Below are 23,306 nucleotides of genomic sequence, written 5' to 3'. Positions count from 1 at the left end.
CCGGGCGGCGCGGGTTGTCGCTGGCGTCGGGGATTGTGCGGGGTGCTCCGGGTCGTCGTGGGACGTCGCTGACTGTCGCAGGTTGTCCTGGGCCGCGTCCCCCGCTCGCCCGCGCTCCCCGCCCACCAACTTCCCACTCGCACCTGAGGGGAGGCCGCGACCCCTCCGCGGGCCTGGACGCCTTGACCGCGGGGCGGGGGCGGCAGGACCCGGCCTCAGGCCTTTTAAGGGCGACTGGCTGGAGAAGAGGGTCGGGGCCGGGGGGGGGGGGTGGTACGTACCTGGCCTGCGGGTAAGGGCGGCCTGCCCACCGTCCCTCGGAGCTCGGCGGACACAGCCGCTGTCGGCGGAAGACGCCTGAGGGCCGCGTACAGCCCGACCGCCACGGGCCTTCTGAGGCCCCGCCCACTCCGCTTGTGGTCCCGCCCCTCCCGGGCCCCCTGAGCTCCGCCCCAGCCACAACGCCTTCGCCTCTGCGCCTTCTGTGGAGCCTGCTCCGAAGCCCCGCCCCCAGGCCACGCCTGTACCATAGCCCCGCCCCCTCACAGGTGCATCTCCTCGCGCCTCCCCGCCTTCCGCCGGAGGCCTTGAGCGGCCGGAGCGCGGAACCGGCGCGGGATGGAGCAGGAGGTACCTGCGCTGCGCGCTGCGGGCGGCTTCGGGCGGGCCCGTCGCCTGCTGGCCGCCGCCTCGTGGTTGCCCGGTGTGGCACTGGGGCTGGTGCTGAGCTCGGAGCCACTTCTTAGGGCGCGGCCGGCGCACCACTGCCGACCGGACCCGGAGTTACTGCCTCCCGCGCTGCGCGCCTTGGACGGGCCTGCGCTGCTCCGGGCCAGCGTGCCGCGCGTTGGAGCCGCGCGCGCCTGGAGCCCCTGCCTGCTGTTGCGCTACCCCGAGCGCGGCGTCATGAGAGCGGCGCCCGCGCCAAACAGCACGCGGCCCTGCACACGCGGCTGGGAGTACGCACTGCCTGCCGCCGGCTTGCTGCGTAACCCGGTCACCCAGGTGCGCTCGCCGCCCCCTAGAGGGCCGGGGGTGGGGACGCAGTGGGGAGGACAGAGGCTGAGCTGGGGGCCGAGCGCCCGGTCCTTCTGCCGCCCCCGCTTTTCTACCCTTGGTCTGGTGGGGATCTTTGGGGTGTCGTTCCTACTGGGCTGACGGCTGGGGAATGGGGCATCCGGCTCCTCTCGACATTAACTTGAACAGGTGCCCAAGTGCCCAGGGCAGAGGAAGGGCTTCCAGCCCTGTGAGCCAAATCTCTGAAGAGTTTCAAGGGTTTTGAGGACTAGGTGGTCGATGTGACAGGCCTACTGGCAGAGCCAGAGGCAAGGATGCCTAGGAGAGGCCTGTTCTAGGAGCAGGTGGGTGCAGTCCTGCGGTGGTGCCTGGAATTCGATTACAAACGTGTTGAGCAATGCCTGTGGCTTTGGGCTGCGAGCACGAGTGTCTGGACTCCACTCCCAACGTACCCTGACTTCTCCTTGAGAAGGGCCCTTCCCCATGGACTGCTTCCCATACTCACGTGCTACATAGAGGGCTAAGGAGACCCCTGCCAGGGTCCCGGCATGGAGCCCCTGTGCAGCGTGGGAGGCAATGTCCCAACGCAGGAGACATTGAACCAGGGAGCGTGAGGTCAGTTCAAGGTGAAGAAAGGTAGACCCTGCATCTGGGAGGTGTGGGGAAGGGGAAGCAGCTTTTGAGAACTGGCCGGGAGAAAGCAGCTGTGGACTCCACGCCCCCCTTCCTGCCTACCCTGCCTGTTCCCTTTGACAGCTCTCACCCCTCACCTGCACCCTTGTGAGCATCGCCCTTGGTGTGCTAACTGGAACCGGTTGCCCCATCTTGTCCAGGTGCCTGCCTGGGGCCCTGGCCCTGGTCCCCTATGCCACCCTAACCCTGCCTCCCGCCTGGTCAGCCTGACCGATGTCCTACTGCCTTCAGAAATGATCTCATATTAAGATAAAAATTCTAACAGCAAACCAAATACAGTCCGTGGGACTTGGTGAGAAGAGACAGGAACTCAGAAGAGGGGAGGTGGAAGGATCGAGAAGGTCAAGGGTCCGTGCCTGGGAGAAACACTTGAGCACACCCTCCAGTCAGTTAAGGATCCTCTTGAAACTAGCAGGCGGGGCACAGGGACCCAGGAAGTGTGGGGCCCGGGGGCCCAGTGGGCAGGGGCGAGGCTCATTTCTGACGCCTGTCTCAAAGCAGGTCTGTCCCTGGGTTCCCTGTACCAGCAGGTGGGAGTAAGACCAGGACCAGCTGTTGGGGGGGAGGTGGCTGGAGGGATGAAGTCCTGGTAAAGACCCCACCATGGGGAGGGAGGACCCCACTCTCCCTGACCAGTCCTGAGACTGCTTGCAGGACTCCTGGGTGCCTCAGACCACCGGAGTCAGGCGACCCTGCCGACTGACCTTGACCAGGTCTCTCCCCTGCTCCATGACTTGGTTTCCCTTTCCAGGGAGCAGCTGGAACAGGGCATCAGGCTCCCTTCCAGCCTGACATTCTGGGCCTCCTTGCATTGCTCTGTCCCCAGCACAGGAAGGAGGGGAGGGTCCTGGTCCTTAGAAGGACCTAGCTGGCCAGCAGGTGACAGGTGGCCTGTGTTCCCTGCAGTGGGACCTCGTATGTGAGGACAGCTGGAAAGTACCTCTGGAGCAGACAGGCTACCTGCTGGGCTGGCTGCTGGGGTCCATCGTCCTGGGCACAGGCTGTGACCGGTGAGCCGGTGTCCCTCCTCTCAGGGTGGTAGCCATCGGGGTCCAGCTTGACCCTGCGATGGAGGAAGGGGAACCCTTTGGACCATCCCGACCATGTCTACCTGTGTCCCCACTGCCCCCAGGTTTGGCCGCCGGGCTGTGTTTATAGGCTCGCTGGTGCTAGCCACGGTCCTAGGTGCCGGTGAGGCCCTGGCCACCAGCTTCCCTGCCCTTCTGGCCCTGCAACTACTCCATGCGGGGACCCTGGCAGGGGTCTCCTTAGCCCTCTATGTAGCACGTGAGTATGGGAAGCAGTCCATGGGGAAGGGCCCTTCCCAAGCAGAAGTCAGGGTACGGGCATGGTGCCCTGCAGGCCTGAGTTTGCTGGGCCAGGTAGGTAGCTAGCCATTGGGCGGGCGTCCACCTCCCAGAGGAAGGGGGACCCCCTCCAGCCCTAGACAGAGCTCTCCCGAAGGGCTCAATCTCAGTGCTTTGTCTCAGGCCTGGAGCTGTGTGACCCCCCACACCGCCTGCTCTTCTCTGGGGGTGCCAGCCTCTTCTCAGTGATGGGCACCCTGCTGCTGCCGGGCCTGGCCGTGCTCGCTCAGGACTGGCGCCTGCTACAGGGGCTGGGCGCCCTGGTAACCAGCACTGTGCTGCTCTTTTGGGGGTAAGTGTGGTGGGAGCCGGCAAAGTCGGCCCTTGTGTTCCATGCTGGCCTTGTGGCTGTAAGTAAGGGTCGTAGAAAGCCCTGCTGAGGTTCCACTCAGCCCAGGGTGGGTCCTGGCCTCAGCCCCACTGTGGGGAGGAGTTGAGGAAGGGAAGAGGAAGCAGCTTGGGGGCCAGGGCCACGGCCACTCCCCTCTCCTTGCAGGTTCCCAGCCCTGTTCCCTGAGTCCCCCCGCTGGCTGCTGGCCACAGGGCAGCTGGGCCGAGCCAGGCAGATCCTGTGGTATTTTGCCAAGGCCAGTGGCCTGGATCCTGAAGACAGCTCCTTGGAGGAGGAAAACTCCCTGGCTATAGGTATGGAGCCGGCCAAGGGAGGGAAGCCTAGAGCCTGAGGAGGGAGGGGACTTGGCACCCCCCGGGCAGGGGCCTATCCTCAAGGCCGGCCCTCCCCATGTTCCCACGGCACAGAGCTGGACCTGCTGTCTGCGGGGAGCCCCCAGCCCCAGTACCACTGGGTCCTCGAGCTCTTGCACACCCAGGTCACCTGGAGAAACGGCCTCATCCTGGGCTTCACTTCGTGAGGAGGCAGGGCGAGGGCGGGTGAGGGGGTCTGCACCCTTGGCTCAGGGCAAGGGACAGGACCATGGTCCCCAAACCCCTGGGGTCTGGCTGGGCACACAGCTCCACTCCCCCTCCAGGATGATCAGCGGTGGCATCCGCGCCAGCTTCCTCCGTGGCCTAGCCCCCCAGGAGCCAGCCTTCTACTCGTCCTACTTCCTGACGGCCAGCCTGGATGCGTCAGCCACGGTCCTACTGCTGCTGACTGCGGATCGCTGGGGACGCCGCCCCGCCCTGCTGCTGGCCACCCTCACCACCAGCCTGGCATCCCTGCTGCTCCTCGCTGGGACCCAGCGTGAGCCTCGGGCTGGGCGGGCGCTGCCAGTGCAGGTGCGGCTGGCCACCACCCACACCCGGGATGCTGGGCTGCCCGGGGCACCCAGCACAGGGGGCTCGTGCCAGCCAGGCATGTGTCTTGGCACCCCCTGCTCATACACTCAGGACAACTGAGCCCTAAGCACAGGGACCAAGAACAGCCTACTGGGGGTAAAGTACAGGGACCCGGTGTGGCCGGGGCTCCCTCCGCAGCACACGGTGCGGCAGAAACCTTGGCAGCAAGTGTGACAGGTCAGGCGTCAGGTGTGGGTGTGCGTGTGTGGGGGTTACGACAGGTGAACGCTGCTCCCATCCCGCAGCCAAGACTAGATTACAGACTATAGGGGTATGTCCCACAGAGCACACAGCAGGCCAGCCTTGCCCAACAGAACCTCTGGGATTGGCAGGGACAGAGAACCTTGAGAGGGTGTGGTAACATGTGGCAGGACAGCAGGAAGGGGCACGCCGGGCAGCACGCCAGGCAGCCAGGGCCAGCGCTCCGAAGTGCTCAAGCCTCCAGTGCAGCGACAGCAGGGCACTAGCTGGGCGTGGGGACCACATCATACACCGAGGCTGGCCCTGGGTGACACCAGAGGTGCCCTTGCCACGGTGCTGCCCCCGGCCAGGTCCCGCAAAGGGAGACCTCTGCGGACAGCATGGGATCCCTTCCCTCCTCTGCAGATCTTCCGCGCTGGACCCAGCTGTCACTCTCTGTGCTGGGACTCCTGGCCTCCCAGGCCATGTCCACACTGAGCAGCCTCTTTGCCGCTGAGGTCTTCCCCACGGCCATCAGGTGAGGCCCAGCCTCTGACCTCCCCCTGCACTTACACCAGGACCCCTGTTGTCCCACCCACCACCATCGCCCTTGGCCCCCAACACCCCTGAGGTTCTGCCATTCAAGTCTTGAGGCCAAGTTCCTCTGGGGCACAGGGGCACTGGTCGGGGTCGAAGATTTCAGAGCAAGTTCATTTTCCTCTTTTCTAACATAAAGAACAAAAACCGTTCCAAGGTAGCAAACAGCTCATTTTCTCTTGAGACACCCCAGCGTCAGCTCTGCTAAGGGCCGGCCTCTCCCCATGCTCCGCAGACACTGGGAGTCACGTGTCCCCCCGTGTCCGGCTGGCCTCCCACCGAGCTCTCTTCCACAGAGGGGCCGGGCTGGGCCTGGTGCTGGGCGCCGGGTTCCTGGGCCAGGTGGCCGCCCCCCTGGCCGACGTGCACGCCCGGCACAGCTCCTTCCTCCAGGATGTCCTCTTCGCCTCCTTTGCTGTTCTCGGCCTGCTCTGCATCCTACTGCTGCCCGAGAGCCGAGGCCGCAGGCTGCCCCAGAGCCTGCAGGACGCGGAGCACCTTCGCCGGAGCCCGCTCTTCCGGGGCCGCTACCCCTGCCACCAGGACCACTTGCCCCTGCTGCAGCCCTCCTGCCTGCATTAAGCAGGCACACCCCCCAGATGCCCTACTCCTACCTGGGGTGCTCCCTCAAGCCAGGAGGTGGGGATGGCAGCCAGGACCCCGGGCACCATACAGCGCCCAGGTGCTAGTCTGGAAGGGTGACAGACACGTTCTACTTCGAAGGCCCATGTGTCTATTCTGGAGGAACCAGAGGGATGGTGTGGAGGTATCCCCCCCAGGCCCCTTGCTCCGGGGACCCTAGCCAGTGGCCCGAGTCTCCTCCCTGAGCCGTACCTATCAGGTGTGGAAGATAAAGCTGACCTTGTACTTGGTGCCCTGGCCCTTCCCTGGGCTGCAGGGGCTTCACCTGTACTGAGCCCCAGGGCCACCTCCCTACTTTGGCTCCCCCCCCCCAGGGGCCAAGCAGCCTGAGACACCCGCTGCTCCAGCCCTGGCTGCCTGGCAAGGTGGGGGGAGGGGTGTGTGCGAGGCTCTGGGCAGCCCTGGATTCGCTGAAACCCCGTCCCAGGGCTGGGCCGTGTCACTCCTGGAAGTCATTGGGGGTCTGGCACCAGGCCCACACTGGAGAGATGAAACTAAACCAAATTCACTGCCATTGTCAAGGCCAACTCACAGTGACCCCCATTGGGTTTCCAAGGTGATAAATCTTTATGGAAGTAGACTGCCCAGTCTTCTTTCCGCAGAGTGACTGGTGGGTTTGAACCACCAACCGTCTGGGTAGCAGTAAAATGTCTTAGGCACTGCACCACCAGAGCCCCTTAACGCTGGAGAGACAAGCACCTTTTAATTCAGATCCGCCACAGGGACTGCTTTCATACAGAGATGGGGTTCACGCAGGCAGAGGCAAGTGTGGGAGCAGGGCTGTGCCAACCCCAAGTCACTGCTTTCCCCCCACGAGGTAGGGGGACAGTGGGGATTCTGCCTCTGGCTGACGTTTCCTTGCTTCTGGTATCCAGAATCCCCCCGGAGAGCCCAGCGCCCTGCAGCCACCCACCTGATGGGGTGGGTGTCCCACTGGCCCCATCACACAGCCCTGTGTCTCCAGACCTGGTGCACACAGGAGGAAGCACCTTTACCGGCTCGGGGGGGCTGTGGCCGTGAGACCCCAGCCTGCTCCAACAGACGGCCACGTGGGCGGCATCACGGGTGGCCGTACATGTCTGCCAGCCGGGCGAAGCGGGGGCCCCAGTCCCGGAGGTAGTCATACTGCTGGTCCTCATCCCCCAGGCTGGACAGGACGGAGCTCAGCGTCCCTGCCACGGAGCCGTCCCCCTCGTAGTCGTAGATGAGGGCCGTGTCATAGGGTGGCACGCTGGGGTCACCATCTGCAGCCTCCAAGCCCTGCAGAGGTCCGGTGGAGACTCAGGGCCACTGACATACCTTGAGACACCCACCTCTCCAGCAGTACTACTCAGCCAAGGACACTGGGCCTTTCTCAAGGTCTGCCTGGCTGCCCTTAGCTGGCTTCCTAGCCTCGATGGGGAGAGGGGGAGGGATAGCAGCTGATGGCCATGAGCGGCTTACAGGGTCCCTAGTGAGAACGATGAGGGTCACTGTTTGGAGCCTCTTAGGACACGGATCTGAGGCGGGTCCCTCTAGGGCTGAGACCTACTGCCCTGCCCCTCCAGCCATCTCCACCTGTGCCTGTCCCGCGGGCACACCCTCTGCACAGGGACAGCATGCCTGTCCCTGGCAGTGCGGTCTGCAGGGTCGGGCCGTTCCCTGAACCAGGCTCCAGTCACCTGCGTGAGCCCCAGAAGTCAGTCATTAGGCAGTTCCTGGAGCGCCTTCTCCCTGCGCTGAGGAGAGGCGCACCCGGGGGCTGTGTGGGGCGCGAAGCGGGTGCCACTCCTGTGTAACCTCACGAGGCTCTAGGGCGGCGCTAGGCACCGCCTCTCTCCGCAAGGACCCGCGGGAGCGCGCGGGCGCCGCCGGCCACGCCCCTGCCGGCGCGGGAAAGGACGCCCTCCGGGGCCCAGAGCTGCACCTGGCGCCCCCTCACTGCGTCCCCCTGGCGGCCGACCCTGCTCGGCCTGCCCCCCGTGCGCGCCCACGTCCACCCGCCAGGGCGCAGGGGGCGCCCGGGGCTGCGTGCGCCCTCCCGCCCGCCCCCGAGTACCTACGTCGCGAATAAAGCTGGCGAGGTCAGCGGGGCCGGCGGGCGGCAGGCGGACCGGTGGGCCGGGCTGGAGGCCGAAGGCGGCGTCGCGGCGCAGCGGCTGCTGCCCCAGAGGCCCGCCCAGAGCCGCCAGCTCCGTGGGGTGGCGCAGCTGGCTGAGATCGTAGGCGTCCTGTGCCGGGTGGAGAGTACAACTGAGCCCTGGGCGCAGAGGGCGTTTCGGCCCACGCGCTCCTGGGAGGGCCCTGCCGGGGGAGGAACTGTTCAGAGGGCCCTGAAAGCTGCCAAGGCCAGAGGCTCCAGGGCCAGCGTTCGCTCCTGCCATGTCAGCTGGGGTGCTTCCTGAGACAGCCCCTGCCCCCATCTAAGTCCAAACCACACAGTCCTGCTCTGGCCTTCCCCTCCTCCCAGCCACACCATCAGCCCTCCGCCCTCACCTGGACCTCCTCCCTCCCACACCGTCAGCCCTCAGTCCCTCACCTGGAGCTCCTCCCTCCCAACCATCAGCCCTTGGCCTTCACCTGGACCTCCTCCCTCCCAACCATCAGCCCTCCGCCCTCACCTGGAGCTCCTCCCTCCCACACCAGCAGTCCTCACCTGGTCCTCTTCCCCACCTCCCTGCTCGTCGTAGTTGAGAATGTTGTCACGTAGGTCATCCTGGAACCCGTGCAGCAGCCCCTCATCCCGCGGCCGCCGCCGGCATCGTGCCAGGAGGGTCACCAGCAGGATGAGCACTGGGCGCGACAGCACGGGGAGATGCGGAACAAGTCGGGGCTGTGGGGGCAGCCCGGGAGGGGGACTTCCGGGGGATGCCTGGGGCCACCAGGGGCTGTCGGGGGTCCGGGGCATCGAGGGGTGCATTGCCCTGGGGCAGGGCAGTCTATAGGGAGGGCCCAGGGGTGCAGGGTGTTGGGCCGGGGACACATCTGGGCCCTGGAGGGGTGTGGGGAGCTGAGGAGAATGGATCTGGAAATACCGGTTTTCTAGGAACATGGTGGGTGAGTGTTCAGGGTGCAGGGGAAAGTCGGGCTCGGGGACAGGAATGTTCGCGGTCTGGGGATGCGGAGGGCCGGGTGGGGATGCCTAAGGTGGCGTGGGGCTGCGGGGGGGGGGGGGGGGGGAGGGCGGCGCGCGCAGAGGGTGGCCTCAGCACTCACGGAGCAGCAGGGTGGAGCTGCCCAGCACCACGAGCAGTGCGCCCAGGCTGACTCCCGCGCCTCCCACACGCAGAGCCCTGGCCCCGGGCAGGCAGGCGCCGTCCGCGGCGCAGCGGCACACGCTTACGTTCAGCGGCTGCTCCCGCTGCTGCGGCGGCTGTCCCGAGTCGCGGAGCAGCAGGCTGACACGGTGCAAGCCCTCGGGGAGCCGGTGGCGCAGCCGCAGGCGTGCGTGGCTCACTGGGGAAGGGGCCGTCGTCAGCCAGCCCCCAGGTCCTCCGGCCCCTCTCTTCCGCCCCGGTGCGAGCTCAGGATCCTGGGCCTCCACTTCCCCACTGGCTGAGCCGTTCTGCGCACCCTCGGCGGGGCCTCACCGTTAACCTGGCTGACGGTCCAGTTCTGAGCAAGCTCTGGGGTCCTAGGGCTCAGCTGGAAGTGGAAGGGGGCCCCGTGCGGGGGCAGGTCCTCATCCGTGGCCCCCAGGAGGAGGCCGGAGCCCCGCCCCGGCTCGCTGCACAGGCTGCCGGCTGCTGGGGCTAGCACCGGTGCGTGGTCGTTGACCTCGAGGATCTCCACAGACAGGGTGCCCGTGGCGGTGCAGGGCGGCGAAGCTGCAGGGGCAGGGCCGGTGGATCCGTCTGCTCGCTCACTCAGCCCGCAGCCCCGCCCCGCACACGGCAAGACTGCCCGCCAGAGCCCAGCTGGGACTCACCGTCGTCGCTCACCAGGATGATGGCTCGGTACCAGCCGTCCTTAAGGAAGGGGGAGGCAGGGCTGAGCACACGCTGGGTCTGGATCTGGCCCGTGGCGGGGTCTATCTGCAGCCAGTCCTCAGGGTCATAGTCCTTGGAGTAGCTGTTGGCAAAGACGGAATGGGACAGGGTGGCCCCAAGCCTGTGCTAGGGACCCCAGGAATGTGGTCATGCACCACAACATACTGACTTCACCACTCACCCCAAAACACACACACACACCAGTGCATATACTCACCCCTGTGTGCACAAACGCGCACACACCCCAGACCCTGGTGAGTACACATGTGTCCGCACACGCTCAGTGTCCCAGTGCTCCTGGCCTGGGCACCAGGCACCAGCAGCCCAAGGAGCCCGATGCTCCCACCTGAGCTTCTGTAGCTGCTGGGTGTCGGGGTCATGGGCAGAGAAGGTGGCCACAGGGGTCCCTGCAGGTGCTCCCTCTGCCAGGCTGGTTCGGAGTGGGTTCTCCTGGAAGAGCGGGGCCTCGTTGACATCCTGCACCCACACACTGACCGTGGCCTGGCCCTGGGTGGCCTCGGGGACCGCCGCTTGCAGTGGGGCCTCGTTCTGCACCGACACACGGAGCCTGTAGTGCTCCTGGCTCTCGTGGTCCAGGGGCTGTGGGACACAGCAGAGGTGGGTGGGCACTCAGGACTCAGTGCCCACCGCTTACAGGGGACGCAGTGGCCGTGGGAGCCACAGGGGCTCCGGGCGGGGCGCGAAGGCTGCCCCTTTCTGAACATTGAACGGAAACTGCACGAAAAACACACAGAGGCTCATGTAAAGCTGTGGTAGCAGGGTGGATCTGCAGGCACGTGGCCGAATTTTTTCACACGTATAGAAAGTACACTGTGCATCACACACAGACCTGTGCAGCAACCCCCAACCCTGTCGACCTGTGGTCACCCCTAGTCCTGAGGCCACACCCCCACTCCTCCCTCTATTCCCACAAAGACCATCTGCGTGGGGCTGGGGTGACAGGTGCACCTGCAACCACTCACCTTCACCACGGACAGGACGCCCTCGTTGGTCTTGGGGTCTGTGCGGATGGTGAACTGCCCCTCAGGGTCACCCTCCAGGATGGTGAACCTGGCCACCCAGTTGGGGGAGCCGGGCAGGTCCCTGTCCTGCACCTCCAGCCGGCCTACGTCTATGCCGCTGACCGCCTCTGTGGCCTCTAGAGAAAACTGGGGGAGGCCACGACCCATTACCAGCCAGGGCAGGTGGGACAACAGCTGCAGGTGGGGCTCCCATGGGGACCTGGGCCTCCCTTGCCCTGTCCTCTCGTCTACCTGCTCCTCTACCTGCAGGCCTCCTGGAGCCTCTCCCGATATCCTCTCTGGTTTGTCCATTTTGGGGTCACTGTGCCCCACTGGTCCCTGTGCATCCTCCTGGAGGGCAAAGCTGGCCACTCTCTGACCCCCCAGTGAGTGCCTAGAGAGACCAGCTGCCCCCTCCCTGTTTGCAAGGGCCCCAAAGATCTCTCTGCTGCTCTGTGTCCACGCTGGCTGTGTGGATCTCCAATGTGGACATCGTCCACCTGGACACTGCTGCCACCCCTGAGCCCTCCCTTCTCTCGGCCTGGAGCTGCAGAGGGAGGGGCAGCCCAAGTCAAGGCAGGGGCCACGGCGGCACCTGGTCCCTGATGAACTCGGGCGCGTTGTCATTGATGTCATCCAGGGTGATGATGGCCGAGGCGGTGGCTGTGAGCCCGTCCCCAGACATGTCCGCCACCTGCAGACTCAGGTTGTACGTGGCGACCACCTGTGGATGACAGTGCCTGTGGATAATGTGAGAGGACAAGGCCAAGGTGCAGAGAGCCCCTACAAAGCTGTGCAGGGCCCAAGCATCATCCTGCATCTAAGAGGGGCAGACTGGCTGGTGGCCTCATGGGGACAAAGATGTCTGGCCAACTATGACCTTGTGCCCATCCAGAGGAGGCTAGCTCAGCTGTATGCTGGATAAACATTTAAGGAGCACCTATTGTGTGCAGGGCCCAACCAGATGGGCTCCTGCCCTGGGAACATGAGTTAGCAGCAGAGCGACAAATACAGCACACAATAAGAAGTGCCAAGAGGCTGTGGGGAAACCGAGGAGGGCTTCCTGGAGGAGGTAGCACACAGGCACAGAGCCAGGCAGTTTTGGGGTAAGCAATGGGCAAGGAGAAGGATACCCATTCACTTACAGGGCCAGGTGCAGACTGAGGGCTTCCACCCCGTTTTGACCTAATGTCACACAATCCATGAGATCGGTATGGTCATTGCTCCTGGTCACCAAGGAGAAACTGAGGTTCAGGGAGACCATGAGCATGTCTGCAGGAGGCAGTGTGGGCGGCCTGACCCGAGTCTGGGTCCAGAGCCCACACCTGCCCAAGTTTGACAGCATTCGGCCCTCACCTACAGCAGAGAGTGTGCACCAGTGGGCAAGGCTGGGCACGGGGACACCCGAAACAAGCAGACTGACTTGGCACACGAGGAGGCCCGGGGTGCAGCGCTCACCTCACGGTCCAGCCCCACTTGCACAGTGCGGACCTCGCCGGAGCGCTCATCGATGCTGAAGAACCCAGGGCCACCCTGCGCCAGGATGGAGTACCGCAGGGCCGCATTGTCTGTGTCGGGGTCGTCAGCGTCCGTGGCCTCCGCCTTCATCACGAAGGTGCCTGGAAGGACAGGGTGCGTGGGGCTGGTGCCCAGCGAGGGGCACAGGGTGGGATGCCGAGGTGCCGTGTGCAGCTCGCGAAGCTTGTGTTGCGGACTCAACTGTCCCCACAAAGCTGCTCTGAAGTCCTGACGCTGTGCCTGTGCCTGGGACCTTGTCTGGAAACCGAGTCTACCTCTGACAGTGTGATCAACAGTGTCACACAGAGCAGGGTGGGTCCTGTCCCCTCTGACCCATGGCTCACAAAAGGGGCGGGCAAGGAGACCAGTCACACACGGGGAAGACAGACGCATCTACAAGCAGCACAGGTGCACCAAGGAGGCAGACTGCGATGGGGCTCTCAGGGCCCAGAGCGTGAGAGAGGAATTCCCAGTTTTTAAAGCCAGTCCTGTGGGGTTTTGTTACAGCAACCTGAGGAGACTCACACTCAGCTCCTGCCATGGTCCTGGTGGCCAGTTCAGCTCACAACACTGAGGCTAACCTCGGGGACCCTGAGCCAGTCTGCAACCCGAGGATCCTGATGCCACCTCACCACAAACGCCACCCATGCCCAGGGCTGAGCTCTGCCTATGGACATGGGACACTGTTCAGCCTGACTCTCATGTCCGGGGTTGTGGGCGGAGGTTCAGACACGGACACCCAAGAGCTGACACCACTGTCCCCGACCAGAACACGGGGAGTCCCTGGAACCTGGCTCCACACAGGCTGGAGAACCCAGCTGGCCATGATCCCTGTGAGGTGGGAGCCCGGGCCCCCGAGTGCCAGCCACACATGGTGCCCTGTGACGCCGTCCGGCCCACCTGCACTGAGGCAGGGCCCACCTATGGTGCCAGTGGCCGGGGAGTGCCAGCCACACATGGTGCCCTGTGACGCCGTCCGGCCCACCTGCACTGAGGCAGGGCCCATGTGGTACCAGTGGCCGGGGCTGAACTGTATTCTGGTATACTCAGGCGCTGAGTCGCAGAGGGTGGGTGCCAGGGACAAGAGGCTCCTCAGCCTGGTCCCCATGGAGACAGGAACCCTGCCCACCTTTCACTCCTTCCTATCTGTGGGCTCTAGACCTGCCCCACCCGAGTGGTCGGGACACGGGCTTTGGTGGGGGTGGGGGGAGGAAGAAAAGAGAGGGGAGCAGGGGGAGAAGCATAGACAGCAGCCAAAGGGTAAGGGAACGTGACCACTGAGGGCATCTCTATAAGGCGTGTGGGATGCTGGGCAGTGCTGCTGCAAGTCTGAAATGACGTCCAGATGAAAAGTTCAAAGAAAAAAGGGTGCCATTTTAAGTTGAAACCAAATGAGCAGACAGGGCAGGCCCCAGCCTCTGCCATTAATCCAGTGCTCTCTGACTGCAGCAGCTCTGGTGGTGCAGTGCTTAAAGCACAGGGCTGCCAATCAAGAGGCCGGTGGTTCAAACCCACTTGCCACTCCACAGCAGAAAGATGGGGCAGTCAGTCGGCTTCCATAAAGACGGGCAGCCTTGGAAACACTCTGTGGCAGTTCCACTCTGTCCTCTAGGAGCGCTGTGAGTCGGAATCGACTCCACGGCAATGGGTTTGGTTTTTGGTTTTTCTGACCTGCGGAAGCACGGGGTTTTCCAGGAATGAGAGCCGCTGAGTGGAGAGTGGGGGCAAAAGAGGGTGATTACTGCCTGGCAGTGAGGTCTGCCCTGCCCGGGGAACAGAACCAGGCCACCAAATCCTATTGCAGCATGCTGGGACAGCTGGGAGCTGGTGTGCGCTGGCTCCCTGCCTACACAGGTTTACGAAGAACAGAGGGGGGCCCGTCGGCTGTCAAAATGTGGACTCAAGACGCAACCAGAGGGAGCATGGGGCTTTATTTTGGGGTGAGGGGAGTGTACGACTAAACACGGTGGCTATACACTACTGCCGTCGAGTTGGATCTGACTCAGAGCGACCCCTCCTTGGGTTTCTAAGGCAGTATCTCTATGGAAGTACATTGCCCAACTTTCCTTCCGAGGAGTGGCTGGTGGGTTTGAACAGCCAGCCTTCTGGTTAGCAGTCAGATGCCTTAGGCACTACACCACCAGAGCTCCTGCTACCACACTGGGCACTTAAAAATGGTTACTTTTGTCACCTGAATGTTATTTCAATTAAGAAAAAGAAAAAAAAAAAACAGCGTTTTGCCATGACGCCTCTCTTTGTATTCTGGAAGTTTCCAGGCTTGAAATTCACGATGTAGTGGGCAACGGCTTGGCAAGACTCTTACACGTAGACCTTTGGAAGGACCTCCAAAGTTCTTGCTTAAGGGAATTTCTGGGCTCCCGACCTGCCCAGGGCCCCCACTGACCTCTGCCCTCCACCTCACCTGGGGCTGCGCCCTCCAGCACGTGGCCAGTGAACACCTCCTGCTGGAAGACTGGCCGGTTGTCGTTCTGATCCACAACCACGATCTCCAGGTCCGTGGGGTCCTCCAGGGTAGATCCGCCCAGGTCCAGGGCAAAGGCCCTTAGCTGCCAGGCAGAGAGCGAGGGCTGGCACTGTAGTCCCCGTGTCCAGGGCTCTCCCAAGGGCATGAAAGGGGGCGTGGCCTCAGCTCACAACCACCCACCTAGATGGGTGAGAACGGGCCCTGGGGCACCTGAGAGCTTCCTCTAAGAGCCTGCCTTCTCTTAGCAGGCCATGTGGCCAGCGAGCTGCCCCTCTCCCCTTGGCTTCCAGGGAGCTCACGCCAACTATGGCTGCACTGCAGGGAAGCTCCCACCAGGCTTCCTCTCTCTCTCTTCCTCTACGTGGTTTCATGCCCCCGCACACGAGGGATTTTCAACAAGCCTGTCTCCTGCCTTAATGGAGGCTGGGTGTGGCCTCACATCCCACTGAAAAAGATACTATCACAGCTTTCAGTGGAAAGACTCCGCTAGCTTGGTCTTCAGGTTTGGGGAAGCCTGAGGATCCACATAGGTTCACCTCCTGGAAAAGCCAGGGTGGGAAGCCTCCTGTCCCAGGCCAGACACAGAATGACGTGGTACAGGCCTAGGCTGTAACAGAGGGTCTCTGCTCATGGACGCAGTGTAGGCTCCACGAGGTCTCACCCCCAGGGCTGCACACCCACTTGCAGTGTGGCTGCCAATGCCCCACCCCACCACTCTTCACTCGGACCCCATACCCTGAGCCCCCTGGGGCAGTGGTCCTCCCCAGGGCCCCCATGGTGAGGATGAGGGCAGTGCCACTCTGATTCAATAACGTTCAGGACTGTTCATGGCAGCCCCCTTCCCGCTGAACATAACCAGCATTAATGGGGGGCTGGCTGTAGGTTAAGAGGACTCCCTGGGAAGGCTTGGGCTGCTTGGGACACACCCTGTGATCTGAGGCGGGCATCCTGCCCAGAACCAGTCCTCCCTGGTGCCTGTTTTCTCACCTGTCCAATGGGGACAGTGGTCTAGAACACCTGCTCCCCGTCCCTCCCCCCATGAAGCAGTGAAGACACCGGGAGGCAGCAGAGGTGGGACCCCAGGGCTGGAGCCCACCTTGAAGCGGTCAGTCTTCTCCCGGTCCAGCATGGCATTGAGGAACACCTTCCCCGTGAACTTGTCGATGGAGAAGATGCCCCGGGGCTCCTCGTCCACACCCGGGCCCTGGATGCTATAGATGACGCCGCCCAGGGGCTGCTTGTCTGACTTGATCTAGGGGGCAGGTCCAGACATCGGGGCACGCGTGCAGCCCGCAGGCCCCTCTGCCATCAGGGAGCAGTGAAGGTGCAAGAGTCCCCCGGGCCTGGGGCTGGGACTGGGGGTGCCCCAGAGGCCCATGGAAGCTGTGCCCCATGGGTATCCTGTCCTAAGGCCTTTCTCTCAGGGGACCATGCCTGGGGTCCCTGGACCTGGTCTCCAGGGACAGGTTTCAGATGTGTGCTTGAAGGTGGAGGCACACACATTACAGGTTCAGTTAATGGATCAGTGTCCGGTTAACAGACAGATGAAAATCTTGCCCATAGGGGCATGTCCACCAGAGTACATGTTTCCTCAGAAAGTGTATCGTCTGGGGAGTGACCACTTGGGGACACATTCTCAGGGCACCTGGTACCACTCACCCAGGGTGTGGGCCCCCAAGGAAAGGTCTCGGCCCCTTCTGGGGCCCAGACCCAGACCAGAGCCCTGGTGGGGGGCTTCATGCAGTCAGCCCCGCTCTCTGGCCCAGCTCTGACAGGAGGCAGGGGGACCTGGGGCTCTCAGACAGCCATGGGTGTGGGGGACCTCAGCGTGCAGCCTCCGGCAAACCGGGGACTGCCCGCCCACCTCCCACCTCACCTGCACCAGAGGGAAAGGTATTCGCTTGTGGTTCTCCGACACACTGATGGGGGGAATGACCCAGGCTCTACGTACACGGCTCCGCCCAGACATCCGGCGCCAGGGGAACAGGGTGCTGGGCGACTCGGGGACCTCCGCAGACAGGCCGAGGCCCTGCAGCAGAAACAGGCAGTGGTCCCATGGCAGCTCCTGGCACTGCCTGGCCAGGCTGGCTGACGGCTCCAGCCAGGAGCCCAGAGGAGGTGAGACATCTGGCCGCAGGGTAGGGAGAGGCAAGCTAACCACGGGCTGTACTGCCTCCTGAGTCCAGACCAGGCAGGCCCACCTCTCCGAGCCTGTGTGGGCTACTCCCTGATGGGGCTGTCCCACCCCTCGCCAGGAGTCCAGAGCCCAGGACTTATCACTGTGTGGTTCTCAGCCCGAGGACTGTCAGGCAGCTGATGGGAAGTGGGACTATGATTCCACAGCCTTCTCGGCAGAACCACAGTGTTAGGCTGCCTCTGCCCAAGTCCTGGATCCCATGGGGGCCCCAGAGGGCTGAGGAGGCTCTGCCCTGCCGGCCGGCTGGCTCCAGAAGTGGGAGGGAGGAGGCTCCGTGGGCGCAGAGTGCTGTGTGTGTGTGGGGGGGGAGGACAGAATGATAGTAATTGCAGCTGTTGGGGGCAACAGCTGGGCTCGGGGACTCGGGCCCTGGAGCTGCAGAAGCCCTCCCCCACCAGAATCTGTGGTTGAAGAGTGTGGGTAAGGGACAGAGGGAGTCCTGGGATGGGCTTCCCCTCAAGGACTGCCCACGTCAGGGGCATGTGCCATCCAGCCCTGGGGAGTGACAGTGGAAGAGCCCACAGCCAATTCGGGGCCTGGGGGTGGTCCCCAGGGGTGGGGCAGCGCTGCTGGCCGGGGGAGCTACTCGCAGCCCAAGGTCTGCCCGCTGGCCAGCCTGAGTCACTGCCCTCAGCTGGATGGAGGGTGGGAGGGCACCCCGCCTCTGCACCACCCTGCCTGGCACAGAGTAGGACCTTCACGTCGTTGGCGGAACGAGGGACAGCAAAAGCTTCTGAAGACAGCTCTGCCCCAGTGGGCCCCCGACACTCCCAGCAGCGGGAACCAGGCCCTCCACCACCTCTCCGAGTGGTCCTCTGGCTTCCCCTGCCTGGACACTTGCTCCAGGCCGGCAGATGGCAGCTGGGCCTTTGGAGCCTGCCCCGGTGGCAGGGCTTCCGGCCAGAACTAGAGCTCTGCCAGGCAGGCAACATGTCTCCGAGGCAGGGACCTGCCTGCCTAGGTGTGGGCCCTTTGTCACCATCAGTGGTGACAGGATGGGCTCTTAAACACTTCCTGGGGCGGGCCTTGCACTCCGCACTGTGACAACATCTCCATCTGCCTGTCTCTCTCTCCTTCTCGGTCCTCTAGCCCCACTGGAAACAGGGCAGGGACAACCACCTCACTTTACAGCTCCAGCAAGTGAGGTCCAGGGAGGCCAGGCCACATGCCCAGGCCACGCATGAAAACATGGCACAGGCTGCTTGGCACCAAGTCGAAGTCCCATTCAGGGCCTGGACCCCATCTCACAGAGCAGCATGATGTCCTAGCACGGCAGTGCCTGGACTGGGGTCCTTGTCCTCCTGGGCTCCCCCCGTGGCTGGCAAGACCACGACACACTGGCAGCACTTGCGACTTTCTCCCTTGGCCAGCCCCCTTCCTCCTGGTTCCTCCTCTCCCCTGCCAGCTGCATAACATCTGATGCCCCCCTACCCCCCCGACCCCCACCCTAAGCACGACCCAGGGCTGGGTGCAGCCAAGGCAGAGCCTGGGAACCTGGGGTACCTGGTCGGTCTGTGGCCCAAGTTCACGAGGTCGTTGGAAGCCACAGTGGCTTGGCCAGGCCCCCGGCCAGATCAGAGCCTAGGGAGGGGAGGGGCTGGCAAGGCCTGGTGCCTTCCGGCTCTCAGGGGCCTTTGGGGAGCTCCCTCTTTGCACAAGCACACACCAGATCAACTTGGTGTGGGTCCCAGAACAAGGATTTGTCAGCCTGGGTCCAGCCTCTGCAGAGACTGGGGGAGAGGCTGGCTGCATGGCTAGGCTGCCTCCTTGGGGAGCCAGGACCCGGAGCAGGTAAGGGGACTGGAAAAAGCCAGTCTAGGGCCAGGAGACTCACTTGCTGAGTGACCTCAGGCCCACCACTCACACCTGGCCCTGACTTCCTCCAGTCAACAACCCCTTGGGACTCCAGGCTGAGGAGTGGCAAGGGAAAGACGTGGGCCGCGCGTGGCAGCTCCTGGGCCCTCACGGCACTGGTGTCCTGGCTGAGTTACGGGCAGGGTGTGGGCTCAGGCCGTCCAATGCAGTACGCACTGGGCTCACCCCACACAAGTTGGCTGTGGACCGTCAAAGGAAGGAGGCCCACCCTGACACGGCTTCTGAGCCTGGGATTTCTAGGATTCTAGGAAAGGGGTGGGGCCGAACGCTCCTGGTGGGATGGGAGTGGGGTTTTGCTGGGCACCGGCGGCTGGACGAGGCCCCGAGATGCCACTGCAGAAAGCCCCTCTGCTGGAATCTGGGGCCCCCGACTCCTGGACATCCCGGTCAGCAGCAGGCACGCCAGGAATGGGCCAGCTGTCAGCCTGACCCAGCAGAGACCTCTAAACGGCCCCCTATGGCCCACCCCTCCAGCTGCCGCAGCTTCAGAATCAGAAGGGGGTGGGAGAGGGCAACAGACCACCTCCCAGCAGGCACCCTGCCTGGCGCCTACACAGCGAGAGACTGGAGACCCCAGGGCAGCCCAGTAGCTGTCCAGTTCCCTGGAGAGAACTCTGGACCAGGAGTCCTCTGCCCTCTGCTGCCAGCCCCCTGTTCCTCCTGCCTGGCACTGGGTGTCCTCTGGGTCTTGGCCTGCTTTCCCCAATCACCGACTGGGACATGCTCCACCTTTCCCAGTGCAGGAGGGGCCCGTTGGGTTGGAATATCCGCACCCCCCTCATCCCTTCCACAGCTCCTCGGGGAGGCCCTGGGCTGGGGTGGGGTTCCACATATAGGCTGAGAGAGTGTAAACAGGGGTCCCACTGACATCCCCCTGGGCTCATGGGCTGAGATCTGTAGCAGGGAAGAGGCCTGGGCAAGCGGACGATCGGTTCAGGGCCATACTGTGACAGAGCTGCTTCGAGCCCGTCCCCTGCCCGGTTCCCAGGTGGCCTAGGCTGCCTATTTCTGGGGCCTTCCAGGTGGAGGAAGGGGGGTCCAAGAGGTAGCCTAGGGCCTGGGTAGTTGAACAAGGGATGACAAAAGTCTGAAAGCTGAGCTGGATGGAGGAGGGGGTCAAGGTCCTGGCCGACATATTTCAACAGGGCAGGAAAGTGCCCCTCACACTGGAGCTAATTTGAGACACGCTGCAGCAAAGGGACTCGGGGGCCAGGCCCTCCCCCTGGCCCCCACCCCACTGACTGCCAGGAGCTTGGCTCCAGCTGCCTAGGGGGCACTCTGTAATATCCTTGGGGGGAGGGCTGGGGGAGAGGGGGAGGCCCTGGCTGCCTGGGAGGGGAAGAAACCATTGAGAGGTTTTCAGTCGCCAGCAGAGCCCACCTGGGCCTGCTGAAAGGCAGACCCCTGCCCCACAGCTGCAGGGCCTCCAGGAGTGCTTTAACAACAGGGCCACCAGGCCACAGGGAAGTGCTGCCCCGAGCAGGGTGGGGGCGATGCTAGAGGCCTGAAGGTTTCTGGACGTGGGTCTTGGGGTGCAGTGCAGGCGGCTGGAGCATGAGGGCGGGTGTCCTACAGGGCGGGCTGTGGAGGGGCAACTGGCCAGGCACCCGGTCAGCAGCAGGGCTGACACCTGAGAGGGGCCGTGGGAGCCAGGCCGCCTTCAGCAATTAGAGGCTGTTAGAGAAGCCTGGGTGGGTGGGCACTGGGCAAGAGGCCGGGCCCCTCACCAACGCCCAGCACTGCCTGCATGTCGGCCTCAAGATCACATACCAGTCAGTGACTTGTGAGCCTCCCGGAGACCTTTCTGCTCGTAAAATCTACAGCGCATAAGATGGCCTCCTCCTGGCCTCCAGGCCAGCGGGCTGAGGGGCAGGGAAGGTGCTGGAAGACCTTGGGCTAGGAGGCACTTAAGTCGAGCTCAGAACTCACACAGCCTAGTCCCTGGCTTAACAGAGTCCCGAGAGCAGGGAGCCACCGAGACCCCATGTTCCACCCCATGTCCTCAGCCCAGCAGCCTAGGCATGAGAAGGCCACATGGTCCTGTCTAGGACGTGCCCTTGGTGGAGACGGAGGACCTGAGGCCTCCTCTCCTGTGCACCTCGTCAACCCACAGGCCAGAGGCTAGCTGTGGCAGAGTCCAACAGTACTGGGGGCTGGGCTCCAGGCCAGCACAAAGCCCGGTCCGCTGTCTGGGGCTGGGGGCAGGGGCTGGAGGGCTGAGTGCCAGGACCTGGGCACCCTGGCACAAGGCACTGGGGAAAGAGCAGCTTGTCCTGAATGCATGCTCCTAGAGGGCAGAGGCTCTGCTGCCTGCACCCCACCTCGGGGCACAAGGACGAGGTATCCTGGGCATTACCCGAGAGCAGGAGGGGTCCCATACCAGCACAGACGACCCAGGGCAGCAGGCAAACCACCCAGCTCCTCCAGTGGGTGGAGTCTGTGTTCACACACTCTCTGCTCTCCCCGCCGGGCTGAAGGGGCACTCTGCCCCCACATTTCCAAAAGATCTCCTGCCTGCGTGTGGATCCCTGGGTCTAGCGTGGCCCCCCAGTTCTGGGGTGACTCCACCAAACTCACCAGCATCCCGGTCCTTCTTCCGTCTGGGACTCTCCTGGATGCCTGACAGCCCCACGCAGCCCTCCACGACGCCCTGGTCGGCGCTACGCCACCCCAGCAGCCCCCTGGGAGGCTCCATGGCCCGCGTCCCCTGGGGTCAGGGGTCCGCTTTACGGCAGAAGCGTCCGGAGAAAGGAGGTTTCCCGCGGGCGCCCAGACCTTACCTGTGTTAAGAGCCCCAAGGCGAGAAGCAGCGCGGAGTCCATGAGGCGAGCGTCCGGACACCTCTCGCTCTCGACCGAAAAGAGCGGTGGCCCAGCTGAGTGACAGCGCAAGTGCGATCGGGGCTGGGAGCCCTCGGACAACACGTGGGCGGGAGGGGCGGGGCCGGGGGCGGGGCCGGGATTGAGCGACAGCGCAAGTGCGCGCCGGGCGGGGAGCCACACACAGTACGTGGGCGGGGCATCAGGGATGGGGCGGGGCCTTGAATGAGTGACAGCACATGTGTATACGGGAGGGTGGGGCCGGGGCCCGGGCCGGGGGCAGGGCCTGGGATGAGCGACAGCGCAAGTGCGCGCCGGGCGGGGAACTGCACACAGGACGTGAGCTGGGCATCAGAGCTGGGGGCCGGGTCGGGAATGACAGCACGTGTGCGTACGACAGGGGCGGGACCGGGGGCAAGGCCGGGGGTGAGCGACAGCGCAAGTGCGCGCCGGGCTGGGAGCCCTCGGACATGTGGGCGGGGCAGGGGGGTGACAGCACCTGTGCGTACGGGAGGGGCGGGGCCGGGGGCCGGAGCCCAGTGGCAGCACGTGGGTGGGCGGGACATGGGGGCGGGACATCAGCTGGGGGCGGCACCAGGAGTGAGTGACAGCACGCGTGCTTACCGGGCTTCGGGCGGTCCGAGGAGCGTGGGGCAGGCTCACTCTTCTCAGGCCTAGGCGCACTCTAGGCTTGCTGGCGGGGGCTGGAGGTCCGAGGCCGAGGGGGTCAGTCCCAGGGTCGAGCGCCTCCACGCCGAGGCCTTTCTGGGTCCTCCCCCAGCTGCTTGTCTCCGCACCCTAGGGCTCGCCGCGCCTGTGGCTGTGGGGTTCTCTGCACGCCAGGGCTGCGCCCGCGGGCTGCCCCTCAGGCCAGCGCGGGTCCCCGGTCTCCCCAGCTGCAGCCTCTGGGAGGGAAGGCTTAAAGAAATGTCACCCCGGTAGTGCGGTGTTGCTAGGGTACGAGGGCCCAACTGCGGACAGACGAAATCATTCCCCGTTCAAGGCCACTGGTACAGGAAGCGGCCAAGCTGGGTTTGACCACAGTCTAAGGCTCTTTCCTCCTCCCCCGCCTCCTAACAGCCCCGCCTGCCTTTGCCAGGTCCTCCCAACCCCAGAGGAATTTCTGTGTAGCCCCCATCCTCCATCTCAGCCTTGATACCAGCCAGGCCTGGGAGGGGGGTGGTGCCCAGCTGGGCAGAAGGGGCCAGGTATCTGAGCAGGTATGTGCGTGTGACTGTGCATGTGGAAGACTGCATGTGTGTGTAAGACTATGTAACACTGCATGTATGTAAGACTGTGTAAGACTGCATGTGTGTGCGTATAAGACTGCATGCACGTGTAAGACTGCATGCACGTGTAAAACTGCATGCACGTGTAAGACTGTGTAAGACTGTATGCTTGTAAGACTGTATGCTTGTAAGACTGCATGTGTGTCATACTGAATACATGTATATATGTGTGCATACTAAGACTGAACATGTGTGAAGGACTGTGTGTGCATGCATGACTTTCTGTGTGTGTGCACATACATCCATCTTGGGATGAGCTCAGGGAAGCCACAGAGCAAACTCTCCAGCTGGGAGCCAGAGCAGTGTGGTGGCCCGAGCAGATGGCAGCCCAGCGGGCA

General features: G+C 63.8%; 2 protein-coding genes across 2 annotated transcripts; one reads left to right on the top strand and one right to left on the bottom strand.

The window, feature by feature from the left end:
• The first annotated feature begins 618 nt into the window (after window positions 1-618).
• SLC22A31 (solute carrier family 22 member 31) lies at window positions 619-5,735 on the top strand. The gene is made up of 10 exons (XM_007939234.1): window positions 619-959; window positions 1,026-1,035; window positions 2,617-2,720; window positions 2,843-2,997; window positions 3,201-3,369; window positions 3,574-3,722; window positions 3,837-3,945; window positions 4,067-4,281; window positions 4,983-5,094; window positions 5,450-5,735. Exons 1-10 carry the CDS (start codon window positions 619-621, stop codon window positions 5,733-5,735), a joined length of 1,650 nt encoding a protein of 549 aa, XP_007937425.1.
• Window positions 5,736-6,854: 1,119 nt separating this feature from the next.
• Window positions 6,855-21,682, bottom strand: CDH15 (cadherin 15). The gene is made up of 14 exons (XM_007939169.1): window positions 21,641-21,682; window positions 16,665-16,817; window positions 15,885-16,040; window positions 14,726-14,870; window positions 12,244-12,404; window positions 11,381-11,509; window positions 10,747-10,932; window positions 10,110-10,363; window positions 9,703-9,845; window positions 9,365-9,601; window positions 8,991-9,230; window positions 8,431-8,567; window positions 7,838-8,005; window positions 6,855-7,055 (listed from the first exon to the last, which is right to left on the bottom strand). Exons 1-14 carry the CDS (start codon window positions 21,680-21,682, stop codon window positions 6,855-6,857), a joined length of 2,352 nt encoding a protein of 783 aa, XP_007937360.1.
• Window positions 21,683-23,306: the final 1,624 nt, after the last annotated feature.

This window comes from Orycteropus afer, unplaced genomic scaffold (assembly GCF_000298275.1).
Source record: "Orycteropus afer afer isolate SDZICR_OR568_19922 unplaced genomic scaffold, OryAfe1.0 scaffold00057, whole genome shotgun sequence".
Taxonomy (NCBI): Eukaryota; Metazoa; Chordata; class Mammalia; order Tubulidentata; family Orycteropodidae; genus Orycteropus; species Orycteropus afer.
The sequence above is the reverse complement of the archived record's forward strand: the minus strand, read 5'-3'. Positions and strand labels throughout refer to the sequence as shown.